The sequence below is a fragment of the Martes martes genome (assembly GCF_963455335.1).
Source record: "Martes martes genome assembly, chromosome: 5".
In the NCBI taxonomy this organism is placed as follows: Eukaryota; Metazoa; Chordata; class Mammalia; order Carnivora; family Mustelidae; genus Martes; species Martes martes.
Window position 1 is genome coordinate 68,207,776 of NC_137892.1, and position 21,063 is coordinate 68,228,838.

The 21,063-nt window shown below is 39.1% G+C and overlaps 1 protein-coding gene across 2 annotated transcripts in view; it reads right to left on the reverse strand.

Moving 5' to 3' along the window:
- PTCD2 (pentatricopeptide repeat domain 2) overlaps positions 1-21,063 on the reverse strand; it is a 33,355-nt gene that overhangs the window by 2,618 nt on the left and 9,674 nt on the right. For both annotated transcript variants that reach the window (XM_080804283.1, XM_080804284.1), the window contains 6 exons: positions 20,666-20,783; positions 17,915-17,993; positions 17,372-17,463; positions 14,638-14,751; positions 10,374-10,448; positions 3,033-3,146 (listed from right to left, as the gene is read on the reverse strand). In XM_080804283.1, coding sequence (XP_080660409.1) covers positions 3,033-3,146; positions 10,374-10,448; positions 14,638-14,751; positions 17,372-17,463; positions 17,915-17,993; positions 20,666-20,783 — 592 coding nt within the window. The remainder of the gene's footprint in view (positions 1-3,032; positions 3,147-10,373; positions 10,449-14,637; positions 14,752-17,371; positions 17,464-17,914; positions 17,994-20,665; positions 20,784-21,063) is intronic.

Here is a 21,063-nt window from a genome sequence, read left to right on the forward strand (position 1 = left end):
AGGCGCTTAACGAGTGAGTCACCCAGGTGCCCCCAAGTAAACATTTTCTGATGAAATTTACTTGTATTCCAGGTCCCTAAGAAATCCTCTGGTCATCTTCTAAATATATCATAACCTTATTTGCTGCTGGCATACCTTTCTTTCAAACAAGGGCTCCCCACCGAACATTTAGGTAAGAAGTTCTATAGTACTTTGTTATGTTCTTAAAAAGAATAGCTTCTTTATTCCCCCCCTCAGGTTGAAGGTAAAATGACTTGAGGTGAAGCATATGGTTTCCCAAAGCAGCCAAGCAAATACACCAAGCTGGAGATAACTTTGCTCTAAATGCATAGACCACATCAGTTCTCTCCTAGCACTACACAAATACCAAATGGTATCATTAGAACCACTCTATGGTTTAAGCAGAAAAGAGATTGTATTCCACTGTTAGTTTAGTTTCAAAAAAGAAATCAATGAAGCAACAGCTAATGTTTGGAGTGGTTTTAGTCATAGTAATTAAGAATATCAATAATTCTCCAAATTCCTCTGGTGGTATACCAGCACCTGATCTCCACACACGAGACATCTTTAACAATTGCTGGTATCAACACCCCACAGTGCATCTGTACGACACAAGTGCTACAGGAGACCCTTTGCACCTACTGTCTAGCAGGCATACTCTGAGCTGGCTCAAAGGCTGCTGGAGTCAAAGCAGTCCCTTATTTCTTGATAGCAGTTCCCTGCACGGCCCCACAACAGCCAGCGAACACACGCGATGACAGGCGGAGCTTTTGAAGTAGATCAGTCTTACACACTTTGGGGGAAAAAATATCAGATAAAAACCTGCATTTTTCAATATGGAGTTTGGATGCTTAAGTCATGTAATTGGGACAACATATGGATGGACCAGGTCTAAGTAGAGTGACTCACATCAGTGCTATTGAGAAAACTGAAGTTGTGTCAGTAATGGATGTACACAATTGTGCACTTTAAAACCTGTTTATTTTTTTTTATTTTTTTAAAGATTTTATTTATTTATTTGACAGAGAGATCACAAGTAGGCAGAGAGGCAGGCAGAGAGAGGAGGAAGCAGGCTCCCTGCTGAGCAGAGAGCCCGATGTGGGGCTCGATCCCAGGACCCTGGGATCATGATCTGAGCTGAAGGCAGAGGCTTTAACCCACTGAGCCACCCAGGTGCCCCTAAAACCTGTTAATATTTCCAGTTCCCCTACCTTTTTAAAATATACTCCAAAAGGGCTTGGGTGGACCACCACCTACAGAAAGCTAAGAATTATAATAGAAAGGAGCTTTAAATTAACCGAACCCTGTCAGTTTCCTGACAAGCTTCCTTTGCCAGCAGGAAGAAGCGTTTGGGTGGAAGTGTGGAAACGGAAAGGGGGAGGGCAACAGTGTGGCAGAGGGGGAGAAAGGAGCCAGCTGCACTCTACCGCCAACCCTGCTATCTCAGACTCGAGCAGGGACCTGTACTATCACAAGCCAAGGGAGGGAGCAAGAAGCTAGCAAAAGGCCCCTTCATAAGTCAAAATGACAACACTGATATCGTTACTAACAAACTGATCGCTGCCAGTAATTTATGATTTCTTTACAGTTTTTTCCCTTTAGTTATAGACATACAAATTACTAAATTTCAAATGACTTACAGTAACTCTTCTTTGTGTCCCTTTTTTTTTTTAAAGATTTTATTTATCAGAGAGGAGAGTGAACGAATGCACAAGCAGGGGGAGCAGCAGGCAGAGGAAGAGGGAGAAGTGGGCTCCTTGCTCAGGAGCCCCAATGTGGGGCTCGATCCCAGGACCCTAGGATCATGACCTGAGCTGAAGGCAGATGCTTAACCGACTGAGACACCCAGGCGTCCCGTCCTCTTTGTGTGCTTAAGCCATCAGTGTGAGACATGGGTTCATTCATTTCCCTTTGCTTTTAATTTTTGGAAATCACTTATCATTTTTATTTAATTTTGTTTTACAGTTTTACAGAAACATTTATACAGTTCCATTAGCTGGCCTATTTAGTACCTAAAACCACAGTTCTAATTATACAAGCTTTAATATGGTTTTATATCTGGCAGGTCTAGTACCTCTTCCTGCTCTTCTTTCATAGGGTTTTCCCAGTTATTCTTGCTAGTTTGTTCTTTCTAGTAAACCTTAACTAGGAGGTTACATAATCACAATCACTTGGGAAGAACTGACTTGATGGGGTTGAGTCTTCCTATCTCAACACACAGCATGTCTTGTCATTTGTTTAAATAGGGGAGACTTTTTTGTTAATGACTTTTTTATTTGAGAGAGAGCGAGTGAGAGAGCACAAACAGCAGGAGGGGCAGAGGCCAAGGGAGAAGCAGGCTCCCTGAGGAGTGAGGAGCCCAATGATCTGAGCCAAAGGCAGACATTTAACCGACTGAGCAGCCCAGGCCCCCAAGACTTTTTTTTAGGATGAGAAATACTGTAGCTGATTGTTTGCTGATAAAAAAGATCCACAGGGAAGGGGATATTAATGATGCTCAAAAGAGAGTAAGACATCTTTTGAACTGATGCCCTGCAGTGGGTCAGAGGGATGGGCTCCAGGGCTCAATGAGGGAGCCTGCTTTAGAGAGGTGTGGATGGTCACCACGGGCTCAGCAGGACGGGAAAAAGTTGTCCCTGCGGCAGCATTCTCTGGAGATTGCTTCCATTTCCTCCATGAAAGAGGAAACAGGGGTGGGGGCATGGGGAGAAGGCACCGGAGGCTTGAGGAGAAAGGAAAGCGAAAAGGGGAGCAGGATCCAGGAAAACAGTGTGTGGGGGGGAGGGGGTGGGGAGCAGAATGGTGAGAAAAAAGTAAAAGGACAAAGTTTTCCTAGAATTTCAGAGGGTATTTTCTGTTGCAAGAAAAAGATCGTTGCACCCAAACTCAGAAGTCTTATAATAGGAAGAAGAGAGGTGTTGCCATATTTGACACTCTTTAAGGTGGCAGCCTGGAGAATGAAGACAGTAAGTGCACATTTTAATGAGAGTCCTTTCACCTTTAAATGATTTCTGCAGCAATCACATACTCACCACTTCTTCTGAAAACTCCTGTCTTCTCACAAATTTTGATAAACTTCCCTCTGCTGCATCCTTTAGTATCTCTATGAGGGTTTTCAACATATTCGCTTGGATATGAATCAAAATCTGAATACAAAAAACAAACAAAACCAAGACTGAGCCAGGCCTCAACAATGATACAAGTACTCTGCTACACCAGATTACATTTATAGGCATCTACTTGCTTTCATGCTATTTCCTAATTCATTCTTTTGCACAAGTTGAAAAATACTTCGAATATATGTCTACCAGCCAAAATTTATTTTCCAATAGCTAATCGAAACACCTCAACTTCAAAACTTGCTTAAAGGTAGAAATGCAGAAAATAGGGATTGTGGAGCCTGGCACATTTGGGCTGGAATCCTGGCATGGGCCATTACCAGCTACATGAATGGTCATATATTTAACCTCTTACAACTTCTGTATTTGTAAAATGAGGAAAATAGGTTTACACCTCACATTTGAGTTACTGTGAACATCAAATAAAATGCCAGCACACAGGAGGTACGCAAACATTACTATCAGTTTCTTCTTCCCTAGTCCTTCTAGATTCAGAGGAGAGGCCAATCACACAATCTTGTGAAGATTGACTCTGGGGCAAAAGAAACCTTTACCTTTGTTTATTTATTTACGTTAGGAAATTGTAGGCAAATCAGTTGCTGGAGGTATAAGGTGGAAGCTGGTTCAAGGCTTAATGAGGTACTCCTATTTACACTGCAGCCATTAAGAAACTTCCAAAACTGGGTACTGTACTTGGCTTTTAAAATGGTACCACTAACTACCTTCCATCAGATAGACACAATTAACACAAGAAAAAAAAAATTTCCCAGGCGCCTGGGTGGCCCAGATGGTTAACTGTCTGCCTTCGGCTCAGGTCATGATCCTGGAGTCCCAGGATAGAGTCCCACATCAGGCTCCCTGCTTAAGAGGGGGTCTGCTTCTCCCTCTGACCCTCACCGCCTCGTGCTTTCTCTCTCTAATGTTCTCTCTCTCTCTCTAAAATAAATGAATAAAATCTTAAAAAAAAAAAAAAAACCCACCCACATTTCCCCTTTTCTTTACCAACATTCGCTAGTACAATTTGAAAAATACAGAAAGGGTTAAAGAAAACAAGAATAAGCCAGAATTCCCCAACTAATGTTATCTACTGTTTAATATAGTTGGAAGGTAATACATGAAATTATAATTTTCCTCCGATCTGATGCTGCTTCCTGTCAATTGTTATACAATGATTATTTTCTCATTAGCAAATTACAGAATACCTCATTTTTAATAATGAATGCACAGCAACCCATCATATACATACAATGATTCATTAAACAATACCACTCTTCAATATATTGATAAATGTGCATATATTAAAAAAAATCTTGTTAACTTCTAAGACTTGATTTTCCCAGAAGTGAAATTACAAAGTCAAAGGATGTAACCATTTTAAAGGCTCTTGATCCTTTGGAAAAGTAGTGTTTTGGAAGAGCTATTCCTTTTTTTTTATAGCAAACCAGCTAAGTTCTTTCTATAGTCCATTTTATAACAATTTAAGTTTGATTATCTTTGGTCCCAAAGAACAGAATGAAAAGATTGCAAGTAGACTAAATCCAAAGAACCCAATGTAAGTCCAGTGTTCTAAAGCAAAGGCAAAATCATGAGCACACCTTTCATTAGGAGGCAACACTCCACAGATTTCTCACATTCAAGCAGAAGCTTTTGTTCCAGACTGTTTTTCCAATACTGCCTTTGTTCCAGGCTATTTTTTCAAGGATATGCATATAACCAACACCTTGGAAAGACATACACGGTGTCACATGCAGACAAAAGGGCAGGCATGCTTACTGCCCATCTTGAGAGATCTGAGTTCTCCAAATTCAAGACTCCTCTCTTAAACTATAACCTCCTGTACGTATAAAAGGAATACAGACCTCATGTCACCCTATGGGAATTGGATTTAAGAAACTAATGCAAAATGCAAATGTTGTAGCTACTACCACTGCTCTTATTAATAAACTGCACTTCACCTCTCCGTGACTTGTGAACTCTACTGTATCACAAACTACAGAAGATTAACTTGTTAGCTTAAAAGTAGGGTAAAATCTCTTACTAATAGTACTTCAAAGTCTTGTTAATAAAAACCAGCTGACTGGGTTGGCAGCTATCCTATTGAGGGCAAGGAGAAGTCGACCTTGTTACACGTTAAGTCTCTAGTGCCTGGCACCTAGTAGACCCTCAACAATAATGAATGAGAAGAGCTGAGGTCCCCCAGCAATTTACACAGACAAGTCTCCTAGAGCTCCACACTAGAAACTATTAATGATGTGCTCCTGGAAGATTTCAACATCTCTTCTTAAGTTTTCCCAATTTCTCTCCCTGCCTCCAGCAACTATGTCTGACTCAGAAGGGATTTCAAGAGTCAAGTTCAATTCCTCGAAATATACTGATGAAGGGCAATAGAGATGAGGCAGTTACTGATAAAAAGCCAAGAAAAAATTTAAAGCTAGGAAAGCTTGTCTCAACTGAAACCTTAGGTTATGGTTAAGGTAAACTAGATCAAGGTACAGCACACTGCTTTAATCTTACAAATTCCAAACAAAAGGCTGGGAAAATTAGCAAGGAATAGGGGGAATTTAGTTAGGAAAAACTATTCAAACAACTACGGAAGGACACTTCCTGCCCCTCTGATTTTCTGAAACCCTAAGAAATGTTCACAAATCACTGGATGTCTTTGACCAAAAAAAGGAAGAGAGGCCCTGACCATGCAGTAATTTGCATTTCATCTTTTTCCTTTTCAAGTTTGCTATATTTGAAGTAGAATACCATAGTGGAATAGGGATTGCTAATTTTCTAAATAATATCCATCCCCCCCCTTTTTTTGATTAACAGAACTCCCTAACTTCAGCTGATGCTGCCATGTACCAAACTCAAAGACTGTATTTCTCAGGTTTCTTTGCTACTAGGTATGGTCACAGGATTATGTTCTTGCCAATAACATGTAAGTACAAGTGGCTGGGTGAGACATCCATTGTCTCCACGGATGACATGGAGACATGAATGGATAGAGACATCCATCCATTCATGTAGACATCCATTCTTCCTACTTCTTGCTGGAATAGGTGAAATGGATGGAAATCATATGCTCAGGACGATGCTGTGAAATACAGAAAGAGGCTGGGTTCCTGATGTTACCCTAAAATGTCACACCAGACCCAAACTGACCATCTCTGGTTTTCTACACGGAAGAAAAACAAAGCTGTTCATTTGTATAGACTCTTATTTTTCTCAAGTCTACACTGCTCTCAACTAAAATGCAATTCTTAACTTCCAGGCGAGACGCTGCCACAAAGGGATTTACGAGAAATGAGTTCTGTCTCCTTGCCTACCCCATGCAGCCTAGGAGACTTCCTAGCATGGGCTCTCACTTTAGGGTGACTTTAGTGACTGGAGAAAGGGGCATTAAAACATTTATCTGTGTTGACAAATAATGATAAAAGCAGCAAAACTAACCAACTGCCAATTCCCCGGCAAGGTAATTCAATTCCAAAATGGGTGTCCATTTGGAGACATGCCTTATTTCTAGAGACATGATTAGAATTCAAATAGCACCAGTGGAAAGTTACCCCATGTTGGTCTTGGCTACTTTCTAACATATTTAGAAGTGAAAATTAATCCTTTGATATTGATCAACACTGCTAAAGAGGGGACTATAGTTCTTTTGAGATTGATGGGTTTAAATTCAGACAGCAGAGCCAAGATGCATGTGCCTCAATGAGATCATCTGCTAAATCAATTCAGTGTGTAGCAAGTATTAGCTGGGAAAATGGAAAATCAGGCCCTCTGGGTCATATTGGCAGCAGAAGCAATTTTGATGAAAAGAAAATTAAGTTGAGGGGGGGAAATGAGGTGAGTTCAAATTCCAAATGGCAGCAGGAAAAAATTTTAGTATAAGACATTAATTTTTAAAGTAGATCAGAAAAAAAAACTTCATTTATTTCTGCTACTACTGACAGACTTTCTCAGCCTATTTGTCAGGTTTCTGTTTCTTAATAATTAACAAAGTGCCCTTAAGGATTCCAAGTAGATGACTCAGCCTTAGAGAAGCGAGGGCCCATTAAATCAGTTTTTTAAAACGTGCTCTAATAACAGAGATCTGAATCTGAAAGATTATTAAGCCTTAGAATGGCAGCCACCTCTTTTTCAACATCCCTAAGGAAGCCAAAACAGATTTACACTGAAATATGACCAACTTAGACTGGACATTTGGAAAAAGTTCCTGAGTGAGCATTTTTAAACAATAAAATGGTCTTTAAGTTTCTGAACAACATATACTTCGTGACCCAATTCATGGAGGGGATGATTCATATTCAAGATTAGTTCAAGGTTCCTTACATAGTGCTTGCCCAAAACATGCTCATTCCACCAAGTTTAACTGGCTACCTTTCCTTTCTAGCTCTCAGAGAACAGGAGCTACTCCTGCTGCTTGGGCTCATTAGCATATTCCCACCATGCTCTGGATTTCTCCTCCTATACGAACAGATAGCTTCACTCTCAGCAGCCTTTGTTTTATTTCCAACAAAGCACTCTCTCATATGAAAAAAAATTATTACTAGATTCTCATAACCACTGACAGATAGCCAAGGATTGCAAGAGTTGAAGCATCTAAACTCAGGGACAAGGAGTGCATGTAGTACCGGCAAGTTGGCTTTTTGACATCCACTCCTATGTCCTTTTCATCATTCAGGAGGCGCAGCTAATCCCAGTCCTGGATTAGAATAAGACACACCCTTGTCTCTGTAGGTCTTGAGTGGTGGGGGAACCCTCGACTTTGTAGTCAAACATTTTTGTGTTAAAACTCTGATTCTGCTACATAATTAGTTTCAAGAACTTAGGTGATTAATTACTCTTTGAAACTCCATTTTCCACATGTATGATACGGCCAAATATTGTTTTTACAGTATCATATAAAACGAACCAATGAATACTAAGTAGCTAAATTAAATTAAAACTCTGATGATCTGTAGCTCTTCAATTTCTCACCACCAACCCTTATTGATCCCTCCAAGCTCACTTCAACTCTAAGAAAAGCTACCAGTGATCCATACGACACTCTTCTCACCATACTCCTGTGTACGTCTTTCCCGCAGGATGCTATGAACCAACTGAAATGCTAACAATTCTATTTCTGTCCCAGTCATGAAATGAGTTCATTTGCAGGCCTCTCTCTCTCTCTCTCTCTCAGAAGCAATGATACACTTGGATACCCAGAGCTGTCCAAATCCGGTAGGAAGCAGAGAAGAAGGTACAACACATATGGCACCTGCTGGGAGACCAGGCTTTCTAATGTGTTTGGCTTACTGATATTGTTGGATCTAATGACGTGAACTTCTGGACTTTGGACCTTTACCACTTTGACTTCCCAAATCTGCTCATGCCTGTGAGCTTTTCAGGCTGACCCATCTGTTCTGACCTGCAGTTTCTGCATAGGCATACAGTCTTGGGATAGGGGCTGTCTGCAGCAGGCTCTGACAGGGAGGGCTGTCAGCTCTCTTAGATTTCTACACACTGGTGCTATTTCTTCCCTGTCTTTTTCTGATGATTCCTCTGCCTCACCACTGATGACTTACTAACTCACTTTGGGGTCCTCTTACTTTTTTTTTTTTGGCACTTGTCAGTTCCTATCAGATCCACTGCTAGTTTTATATAGATGAGCTCTTAAATGACAGCTCTGACATTCATCCTCCCTTGAGGCTCATGTACTTTAAAAACTGCAAGATCTCTTTTTGGATACTTTTCTAGTATTTAGTCTCTTCCCTTTCAAAACCATCCTTTTTTCAGGGTCTCCACTACCACTGTGTCCATCTTTCTGGTTGCCTAGGCTCATCCTTCCCACACATGAAAGGAGTTTGAAAAGTCAATGTGAGATCAAATATAAGGTAGTCTTATCTCAGATATCTTGGCAACCTTATTGTCCAAAGTTTACTATAAAGGCTCAACTAGTCTTTCTCTTGAAAGCCATCTGGGCACTGTTCTGGGGGTGACATCTGAGGATAATCACTGTGGAAGAAATGAAAACCATAGAACCTTGGAGTTATGCTGAATTCCTATTCACTAGGTTATAGGATTTGTTACATATAAATATTCTTCTTTATGTAACACATTTCATTTCAAACAAATAAAACTGGTATCACCAAGCATTCACTGAACGCTGATTATATGCCAGGTACTATGTTAACTACTTTAAATGCATTATTCTTTCAATTTTCTCAATGAAAAGACAGCAATGTATTCATTACTACTGCTATTTCAGATAAAAGGAAAATGGGGATCATAGAGTTTAAGTAAGTTGCTTAAGGATGAGCTCAAAGCTAGTAAGAAGTGGTTATGATTAAAAGTTCACAATCTTTTAATGGAACCCTCAGCAAAACTCATCTCCCAACATAGAATGCCCTTTCACCCTCATCCATCCAATCCCATGGCCCTGTCCTTCCTGACTGCTCAGCAATTCCTCCCTGAGATACGCTCAGTCTGTTCACATTGGTCAGCCCTTCACTCCCCATGCTGCAACACTGCACTGGCTGTGAGCCCTTATCCTAGTTTACACTAGGATAGTTTATACTAGAACATATTTCTGTTCTTTTGACAATGTTTTCCTCACCTTGACCCCTTAACGTTTCGAGACTAAGTTCTTGAAAGTTAGGGGCTTTTTTTTCAATGCCCCATAACACAAGTATACTCAGCTTAAGCAGGGCCTCAGTAGGGGGTGGCTGAGTGAGGCCAGTGGTCATTGATGTCTCTAATGACCAAAGAGGCTCCCAATCTTTTTCATTGCTCCAGGAGGTGTGGATGACTCACTGCTTACTGAGGCAGATGGGCCGTGGCAGGCTGGCAACATCGAATGAAAATAGCTACCATATACCGAGTGCTTACCATGCCAGCACTATTTTATGCACCATAGGTATACTGAATCCCTATGTTTGGTAAAATGAATTGGATGCAATTAACACAAAGATTTTTCTCAAGTCTTAGTCAAGAGAAAATAGAGTCCTTCCTCTCTGTATCTACAGCCTTCTGTAGTCATGTGTTATACTTGCAGCATTTAGCTACATCTTATATCTGAGCATATCTACATTTTCCACTGATTCATAAATGCCTGTATTAACTCCTATTACAGGGCCTACCTATACTGTGACACAGAATTCAATAAATCACTGAACTGAATCAAGATCTTAGGAGATCAAAATTGAACATACATATATTTTAAAAAACTAGATATCATTTTACCACCTTCCAAGATTTACTTTAAACAATAAAGAAGTCACTTACATTTAAATTAGTGCACAGTATGTTTTCTTGCTTCATGATTTGGGAAAAAATGGATATCGCTTTCGCTACCTCGTTCTAGAAGAAAGAAAAACAAGTTATACTCAAAGTCATATGAACATTCCACTGCTATCATAAAGATTGTTTATTTTTTTTAAGATTTTATTTATTTGACAGAGAAAGAGCACGCACAAGTGGAGGAGCGGCAGGCAGAAGGAGAAGTAGGCCCCCCTTTTGAGCAGGGAGCCCAATGCAGGACTTGATTCTAGGATCCCAGGATCATGACCTGAGCTAAAGGCAGACATTTAACTGACCGAGCCACCCAGGTGTCCCACATAAAGATTGCTTAAAGATAGCAGGATATTCCACAGGGCGCCTGGGTGGCTCAGTCTATTAAGCGTTTGCCTACGGTTCAGGTCATGATTCCAGCGTCCTTGGATCGAGGCCCGCATTGGGCTCCCTGCTTAGCAGGGAGTCTGCTTTTCCCTTTCCTTCTGCCCCTTCCCTGCTTGTGCATGTGGTCTCTCTCTATCAAATAAATAAAATCTTCAAAAATTAAAAAAAAATGATAGTAGGATATTCCTGTTCATGGTGCCCCAGGGGTTTTCAAGTCCACAAAGAAAAAGTTTTTCTGGTAATCGAAAATGAACTTTCTTATATCAAATGTTTCCTATGGTTGCATCTTACTGAATTTTTTTTTTAAGATTTTATTTATTTATTTGACACAGAGAGAGAGATCACAAGTAGACAGAGAGGCAGACAGAGAGAGAGGGGGAAGCAGGTTCCCTGCTGAGCAGAGAGCCCGATGTGGGGCTTGATCCCAGGACCCTAAGACCATGACCTGAGGGCAAAGGCCTAACCCACTGAGACACCCAGACACCCTGCATATTACTGAACTTTAAAAATGCCTCCAAAACATAATTTTTATTCAAGTGGAGTTGACACACAATGTTGTAATACTTTCAAGTGTACAGCATAGTGATTCAACAACTCTATACATTATGCTATGTTCACCACAAGGGTAGCTGCCACCTGTCACCAAAGAGCGCTAGCACAATGCCATCAACTATATTCCCAAGGCTCTGCCTTTCATCCCATGACCTATGCATTCCAAAGCTGAAGATTACTGAATGTTGTAATAATCTGCCCGCATTCCAGTTTTTAAGATGGAGGCATAAATTTGGTATTTCTCCATATCCCAATGGAAGATTTTAAAAAGAGAGAGAGAGAAAAAGAAAACAAGATGGAGAAGCAGAAATGCAAACTCCAACTATGAAAATGCAAACTCCAACTATGACATCATTAGAAGAGAGCAGAAAGTTCAAATCACAGAAGAAATGGACACACTGACAACAACACAGGAGACAGAGCACAGGGGTAAGGTCTGGACAAAGTGGTGCACAGAGACCACTGCTGCCTGTCTTAGCAAGAGCCCACCAAGTGGTTCTCAAAGGTGAGGGGCATTCCCTGAAGTACGAAACCTGAATTCCATTTACAGTGATGGTAATGGAATTTAGGACTAGTAATGAGAAGTCCTTTGGACCCTTCTTGTGGCAAAGGTGAGGCTAACCAAAAATTTAAACAGATCAGCTGTATTTGCAGGAAATAATCTGTTGCCACGGTAGTGTCAGAGAATGAGATTTTTCATTGAAAACTGCCTCCGTGCCTATTCCCATTAGCCAGGGAGAAATAAAGCCTATGCATTCTGCAGACAAAACGCATTACATAAAAAAAATTCCTACTAGTCTAGAGCATGGCAACATGGCTCTGGTCTCTTTCTGATATGAATCTTCTGTAAGCGGTTGGTCCAAGAAACTTGTTTCCAATGACGAGTACTCAAAAATGCACCAGCACATGATCTATATAAGGACACTAGGAGGAACAAAAGAGTGAGAAAAGGGATATAAAAATGAGAAAGAAACAAAATCAGAAAATAACTGGCAGATGAAGAAATCCCAATAGAGAAATGTTTCCATGGATACAGAGGACAGTAATGAGAAAAACAAACAAGATCAAGTAACTCAGAAGCAGGGAAACAAAATCAGGCATGCCTCAGATTTCTCCACAGCAATATTCTCTACTAGAAGACAGAAGAGCAATGCACAGAAAAACCTCAGGAAAACCAAGTGTCACCTCAAAATTTTATATCTGGTCAAAATGTAGTTCAAGACAAAAAAAAAAAAAAAAACCAGGCAAATAATTTTAAATACCAAGAACTTAGGGAGCACTCTCCCTCTAAAGAAGGAAGACACTTTACTAGAAGACACATTTCAATCAACAAAGGGATGACCAGAAAACCAATACTAAATGAATATTTTTCAATATATGAATATATTTAAATATATGTAAGAATGTATGTTTAAATATATATAAAACTAAAACAAATGTGGGGAATATGGTTACAGAAAGGAGTACAAGTGTTATAGTCTTGGATAATGAAGACAAAGGGAGAAAGAATGTAAGAGAAAGTACGCCTAGTGCCTTGTCTTTATTACATGGGGTCAGAAAAATAGCATTTAAAGCTGACAAATCAAGCACATTTAAGAGAAAAATGAGTACCATGAAAGGTAATGTATCAACCAGAATTGGATAGTGGAGAAGAAGGAAAATAAGAGAAAAAAGGAAATATACTAGATTCAGCACTACTTATAGTAGGGAATTAACAGGTGAAGTGAAGGTAATCGGAGAACTAAGTATATTAAATCAAGTTACGGTTTTAAAGTAACCACTAAAGCAAAAATACAAACCAAAACAAAGAAAACCACTACATGCTATAAGTAATTTTAAATGTTATAAAAACAAAGCATAACTGAAACCTAAGATGAAATACTCTGTGTCCACCATCTTCTTCCTCTGTACATGCTAGAGGTAGATTACGTTTACGAGAACAGTATTAGCTTTGCATCTATGTCTATGTTAAGTTAAAAGAAAGATTAGCAGTGTATCATGAAACAAAGTTCAAATCTATACAGTGTACCAGAGATACACAAAAACAAACCAATTCAGAAAGACTGCAAATAAAAGGATAGGAAAATGTGTATAGGAGGTAAATACAAACCTAAATAAACCAAAGAGGCAAACAAAAACCGGGGGCGGGGGGGAGATATTAACATTAGGCAAGGGAAATTCAGAGTTGAAGCCTGAAACAAGACCACGAGAGTCACTTTATAATGCTACAGTGACAGATTCACAAGGATAAATGCATCAGTGTTATATCACAACTGTACATATCAATGCACCAAATGGCATAACTTAAACACGCATAAAGGAGAAAACTACAGGAGCTACAAAAGAAACAAACATTCTTAAAAAGGGACTTTAATTCATCTCCTTCAGCTCATGACAAATTCAGACAAAGCAATGCCCCTGGCCAGACAGGGAAGCTTAGAAAGTTGAAGCAGCAGAAACTAGCAACTGTGCATCCTCTTCAGTCTTTGTCCTTCAATGACTTCCCCAGCAGTAGATGCAAATAGATTGCCCTGATATTTTATTTCTAATTAATGATAAACAAGGGTTCTCCAGCCATACTTTACCAGCTGGATAAATAAACTGTCTTGGTTATTTTTGCTGTCCTAAAACCTCCTTTTACCACATATGAAACATTTAATTTCACATTTTTTAAGCCTTGGAATAGGACCTCTTGGGAAGGGCACTTCAAGGAGTGGTGGAGTATTCCAGAGTTCCAACTCGAACTGTCCTTTACTGCTTGTGACAGCAGGCAGGTCCTCTCTTCTCTCTGATCCCTGCTGCCCCCATTTATTTGTCCAGAGATGGGTGAGGTAAAAGATCACTGGAACCTCTTCCAAATGAGAGTATTTGGGTTGAACTAAGAAATGTTAAGATGACCCCACTTAAACAATGAGCTGACTCAGGCAGGATTCCTCATTCACGTGAGGTAAATTTCACTGTGAAGAGCATGAAGTTAAACTGTTCTGAAAACATTACATAGTAAACCGATCATTTGAAATTTTCATGTGCATTATTTGAGAAATTTCTCTCAGAGTAGGGCTTCCCCCACTAAGTCTCCACAGAATCCTGGCCAGCCCCTTCTACATAGCAATGCATGGTAGGTCCTCAACTGTAAACAAAAACATCCTTTGGAGGCACAGGTACGCATGCAGGTTGCCATGGCACCAAAGGCATTGGTCTTTTTACAGAAACTTTTTCTTCAGGATACAGTCAGAAGGAAAAAATAAATAAATAAAAACAAGAACAAATGAAAGCAGTCAAATCTCTCCACTCTCCAATGTGCTTCGCATAACCTTACCTGATTCAGAGCTAATGCCACAGCAAAACAGGATGCTCTCCTGGAGAGGACTTCTCCTTTGATCAGGGCTTCTTCTCTTAATGTAGTACAGATTTTTAAAGATTCAGGGCTATTCTGGCAGGAGACAGGATTGCTCAGTAAATAATGTCATGTACCTTTAAATTTAATAAAACGATTAATAGTGCTCAGCATTTTGGATTTCCTTTTGTAAGAATTTCCCAGCGCCTATCTCAAGCCACTTAACAGATGAAGCCCCATATAGAGACTACTTGCAGACAGAACTAATTATCTATACATTAGCACTTCAAATCTACATTAACTTCATTTGTAAAGCTCTTTGTCAATTTTCCGAACTAGGGCCTTTTTACCACCAAGTGTGTAGGTCTCTTTGTATCTGGACAGATTGGTTTCTAGACATAAGTACCATAATGTAAAGGTGTAAAAATCTCAGTTTGTTACTATATTAAGTAATAGTATAAAGCTCAGCAACACTATAAAGTTTTCCTGAGGGGATTTCCAGTCTGAAAATATCCATGTTAAGCCAAATACATGAAAACGTGAACACTTATGTGAATGTAAGTCATGAGAGAATCCCATGAAAATAGAAACCTTAAAAACAAATCCAAGAACATGAACAACACACAAACCAGCAGAGAGCAATGGTAAAACTGAATCTTCTTCCTCTGTACATGCTAGAGGTAGATTACGTTTATGAGAACAGTATTAGCTTTGCATCTATGTCTATCTATTATGACATGATTCACAGCTCAAAACCTAAGGTAAAAACTGAATCTGATGAGCGAAGGCAGTTCCAAGAATTGACCTGGAATTTGTAATGGCTGACTAGTTCAATTTTTCAACTCTCCTCTCCACTGAGTAAAACAAGTTATTTTTAGATACAATATAGGGGAGAAATGTCATCTGGCCTTCCTAAATAGCAGAATTAAATTCTCTCCACTTTATTATACACTCAAGGAGGCATCTCTAAAAATGTCAGAAAGCTCAGTATTGCAGTGCTGAATAAGCTGATGCTTAAGTGTCGTGTATTCGGTTGGCCTTCTGTTTCACAGACAAAGAAAATGGTATGACTGGAAAGGACGACACAAGGGTGCCCCGGTGGCTCAGTCAGGTAAGTGTCTGACTTTTGGTTTCGGCTCAGGTCATGATATCGAGCCCTGTGTCCAGTTCTGCACTCAGAGTGGAGTTTGCTTGACCCTCTCCCTCCCCTTCGGCCTCCCGCCCCAGCTCTGACTTGCACGCGAGCGCGCACATACACACTCTCTCTCTCAAATAAATAAATAAAATCTTTAAAAAATAGAGAAAGGATTACTTAATAATCTAGCAATGAGCAAACTAAGACTCTCAGGCCAAGACTAGCCTATGGCTAAAAATGGTTTTCACATTTTTAAAGGTTTGTAAAAACAAAAACAAATTACAATTGAGAGAGACCATATGTGGTAGAGGCCATACATGGCCTCTAAAGGCATTTACTATCTGGCCTTTTATAGTAAAAGCTTGCGGCTCTTGAATTCAACCCTTTCGTTTCACAAATAAATTAAATGACCACTTCAAAGCCAGTTAATGCTAAAGCTGAGACTAGACTCTAAGTTTCTCAATTTCCAGGATGGTTTTCTTTCCACTATAACCCCACTGCCTCTCTTGTTTTGGAAAATTGGTATTGCTACACTTTTCAGGGAAGTGTTTTATTTTATTTATTTATTTTTATTAATGTATACTGTATTATTTGCTTCAGGGGTACAGGTCTGTGAATCATCAGTTTTACACAATTCACAGCACTCACCATAGCACATACCCTCCCCAGCGTCCATCAGGGAAGTGTTTTAATGGCCCATGTTCATTCACCTTGCCTGATGTTCCTTCATTTTTGCCATAATAAGGTTTAGTTAAGTTTCCAAAGTTTAAATGACATGAGTGTCTACAGTAATGCACAGAACCTTGGCCGCTGCACTCTTTCAGTTATTCTTTATTTACTGATTCATTCCATCAATGAGGGAGAAATAGTTCCTAAGTACAAAAAACAATCCTGATACAGTAATGACATATGGACTTGTAAGTCATGTTTTCCATCATCAAAGAGTTCACTTCAATGTCACATACATTTATTAAAGACCAATTGTATACCGGGGCTGTTCAGTGCTGGCATACAAAAATGCCTCAAGCCTTACCTCTAGAGGGGAGGATGAAACATTCACCTACTTAGAATAATATCAGGGAGTGCTAAGTGTCACATAGGTGATACTAACAGAACACAATTAGAGAATGTTGGGTGATAGACATTACTTCCAACTTTGAACCACCAATAAATTTACAGATAACAATAAAGTATCCCTTGAGTTCACTGATTAAGGATGGTCAGATTTCCATGGGTGAGAACTACAGAAAAGACTTGTCTAGCGCAGTCCAGCTTGAGCTGAATAACAAGAGGACTGACTCTACAGCAGAGCTTGAACCCAGCATACCTCTTGTTCTCCCTATCTAAACAACTGCCAGAGAAGGGTGAAAGACGATAAAATTGCTTTTCCCGTGATAAAACTGAATGATGTGGCTAACTTGAGCCTTCTAAAAAAGAACAGATTTAAAATGGAAATATCTGTACCAGATGGAAAAAAGACTCAGAGGAACTAAATTTTTCTTTGTAGAGAAAAAAAAAATAATAAATTCTCTCTCAAACACTACCCACAGTGCTCTAAAAGTTAAGGGAAGACAGGCTTACCAGTTTGTAGCAAATCGCAAAAGCAAGGACATAGGTATCTTTGTTGAACTTCACATCTTGGTTTTTCATCTCTATCAGTACTTCCAATGCACCTACGAAAAGTGACAAGTGGGTGGGCAGTGTTAAATGCATCGGAAGGAGTTCAGAGTTCTTGGCTATTGATCCCCAGAGTTCTAATCCGTTCAGCATCACCCACTGAAAATTGCATTCCAGAACCACAATAAAAGCTATCTGTCAAAGACATTTAGCAATTAACTAAATTAAAAAAAAAAATATATATATATATTTCAAGTCATACAGCAAGAACTAATATTTTAAAACCTATTATATTTTCAAGGTAAGTAAACTCTGGGTGTTTAGCTTAAGGCATGACATAAGATGCAATAAAGTTGTTTTTCAGACCTCAAAAAATGAAATCTCCATAATTTAGCCACTCATCAGGAATATAAACATCATTTTTGCATGGTCCATTGTTTTTCCCAACTGCTATACTTATACCAGCAAAGACAGAATTTTTCAGCAAACATAAATTCCAATACTTACTTGAATATTTGCCTTTGATAAATAACATATCCATCAAAATATTGAATGATGTGGAGTCTGAGAAGAAACCTCGTAAATGCTAATGAAAAAAAAAACACCACCAGTTTGGTTAAAAGCTATAACTATTTAGTGAATATTTACTCTTATACTCCATCTTCTCTATCTAGGACTTATTTTTGTGTTTACTTTATCCATTTGGTCCCCGGAATTCTCTAATAAATTTCTGATGTATCAGGATTTATTCTTCAAAAAAATTCAGAGGCTGCCGCTCTTTGGCTGTCATGCCTTTGGCAATGGGCACACCAAACGAGATAGGAGGTATGGCAAGAGTTCTCAGAGTTTCAAAAATACACTGAAGAACATGTTCATTAAACATGGCTCACCTGCTTAGGGGAAAAGAAGCCAATTAACCCTGATGGGGTGGTCCTGCAACGTGGGTGGCAGCATATTAATATGAAACGGCAGGTGTCAGTATGCTTGAAAACTGAGCAAGGACAGTCTTACACAGCTATGATTCTCTTTTGGCAAATGAATAATAAACAGTAATTCACTTTTTGCAATAATTCACTAAAAGTGGTTCTTGACTTTTTTTTTCTCAACATTTTTACTCACGATAATGCAACACATGTTACTGAAATACGTCATTAAATACCCTACTCAAGTTCTTATTTTGAGAATCTACTACGCAAACCCTATTCTAAGGATTGAAAATAAAGAAATGATGAACAAGACACACAACCCTGCCCTAACTCTAGTGGGGCTTATGGTCTAGTAGAGCTTAAATTCTGGCATGGGAAAAAATGAAAATGGGAGTAAAACCTGTAAAAAAAAAAAAAGTTAAAATGTAATTTCAAGTTATCAGTAAGGGCTATAAAGAACAATGAAGCAGGAAAAAGGGAAAGAGAAGATGGTAGAAGGTTGTCAGAAAAGGCTTTCTGGGAAAAGACCTCAGTGAAGTAAAGGAGAGCCTCAATAATGAGAATGTAGACCACTCTGGTCTGAGGACATGGGTATGGCATGTCTTAAAAAGCATAAGAAGGTCCAGAGTGGAATGGGCAAGAGGGATGGCAGGCAATGAGATACTACAAGGTGCATCTAAGTCATGATCAGGGGTCTGAGTTTGACTCTAAGTGAGATTGAGAGTCACCAGAGCAGCCCCGTCCACAATGTACGCCATCTATGTGGTTCTATATTTTCAGGTAGCTTCATTAAGAAAATTAAAAATACATGCAATCAGTTTTAATAATGTTACCTAAACCTCTAAATCCAAAATATAATTTCAACATGTAATCAATAAAAAAATGAATAAAGTACTTCATTTCTTCTTTTTTATACCAAGATTTGAAATGCATCATGCACTTCATGCACCTTATAGCACATGTGATTTGAACTAGGCACAGTCCGGAGGCTCCAGAGATATACGCAGCTAGTGGCTACCGCACTGGCGGCACCACAGGATTCTGGGTAGGGGACACACTAAATTGAGAGTGGTGTTACACAGGATTAGGCTTTAGGTCACTGGACTCAAATTCAGTTTATATTGCTACTCCAGGAAACTTGGTTGTATATGAGAATTTCAGACATGAGTCTAAGTTAAAAAAAAAAAAAAAGGAAAGTTGCATTTTCTTTTTGTTTTTATCATTACACTCATGGCTTTCATTACAGTAAAATTTTCATTTCCCTCTAATTACAACACATGATTACTGAATAGTCAAACAATACAAAAAGGTATAGAGTAAAAAGTAAGAATTTCCTGTACTTCTACCCCCTAAAGATAAGCAGTAGGGGTTTCATTAGATTCTTACAGAATTTTAATATATACTAAAATGTAAATATGTACATTTGTCTTTTAGGGAAAAAGTTGGTTCAAACTAATCCACACTGTTGCAAATCCACCTTTTCTTTGGTTACTAATATATTACAGTCATTTTTCTAAGCCATGGGTGTCCTTAAAAGAGGGGCAAGCCAAGAGTTAACAGTTCCACCACACATAGAACACTTTAGATGAAGAGTACAAGACAGAAAGAAAAGTTTGGAGGGTTCTAAAAAATACAAAAGTATCCCAGGTGGCCAGCCCTGGCTCTAAAATAAATGTTTCTGACCATGAATGAGTTTATCATGTCTCTAAGACCCAGTTTCCTCATCTGTACAATGGATAGGTTAACAGTATCTACCTCAGCAGGGTCTGTGGGAAACAAATCAAACAGATAAAATGCTTAAGCACAGTAGTGAGGACATAGCAAATATTCCATAAATAATTACAAAAATAATTGTTATCTTTGCTTTAGGAAAAGAAAATCAGAAGATGTGAAAGGATTCTGAAAACAGAAAAGCGCTTTATAATGTGGCCATCAACCAGAAGTAAAAAATATAACCACACAGGAGAAGCATATGAGAAGGTTAGGAAAGGCAATCTTAAGATGGCAGCCAGCCTTAAACTATCACCCACAAAAAACTTCTCAGAGAGGAGGTCAGTACCAGGTCACACCCAAAGCAATTTGTACATATAGCTTTTCTGCACCTGTCCTATACCTCTGTTTAAAAAGACTTCGGCCTTTTCATAACAAGAACTGCAAGGACACCTTAGAATGCAGATAAACAGTGATTCCTTCAGCCCAGCAGCCTTACTCTGAAAATCTAACCCAGGAATAATGTGTGTAAGAAAGAGATGCCTTTGCTAACATCACTAAAAACACCCCAAGATCAGCACAAGGAAATCATAGACAGGGAAAGCAATCAGAAGACAATAACCTGGTCTTTGATGAGTTCCACTGCAGATTCCTCAAGATCCAACTCATAGCACAATCTCATGAAAAGTGGTCCAAATTTATATGCTCTGAAAGTCACATTTCTGTTCTCTGCATGGTACCTGGTAATCAAAATGATTCAATGAGCCAAACAGTGGGATGCAGGGAAAAGAAAAGAAACATTGTGAAATATACTCTGCTAAACACTGGAAACAAATAAAGCCTGAGGTGCTCTCCGTCTGAAGGGCGAAAAGTATAGAAATGAGGATAAACAGAGGAATTCTGGAGTGCAGAAGTGTACTGGGCATTTAAATAACAGGGTTTTTTAGAGGCCCACACACATAATCATGTGAAATAAAATAATGGAAAAATGTACATTGTAATTGTCTTCTCAATCTGTTA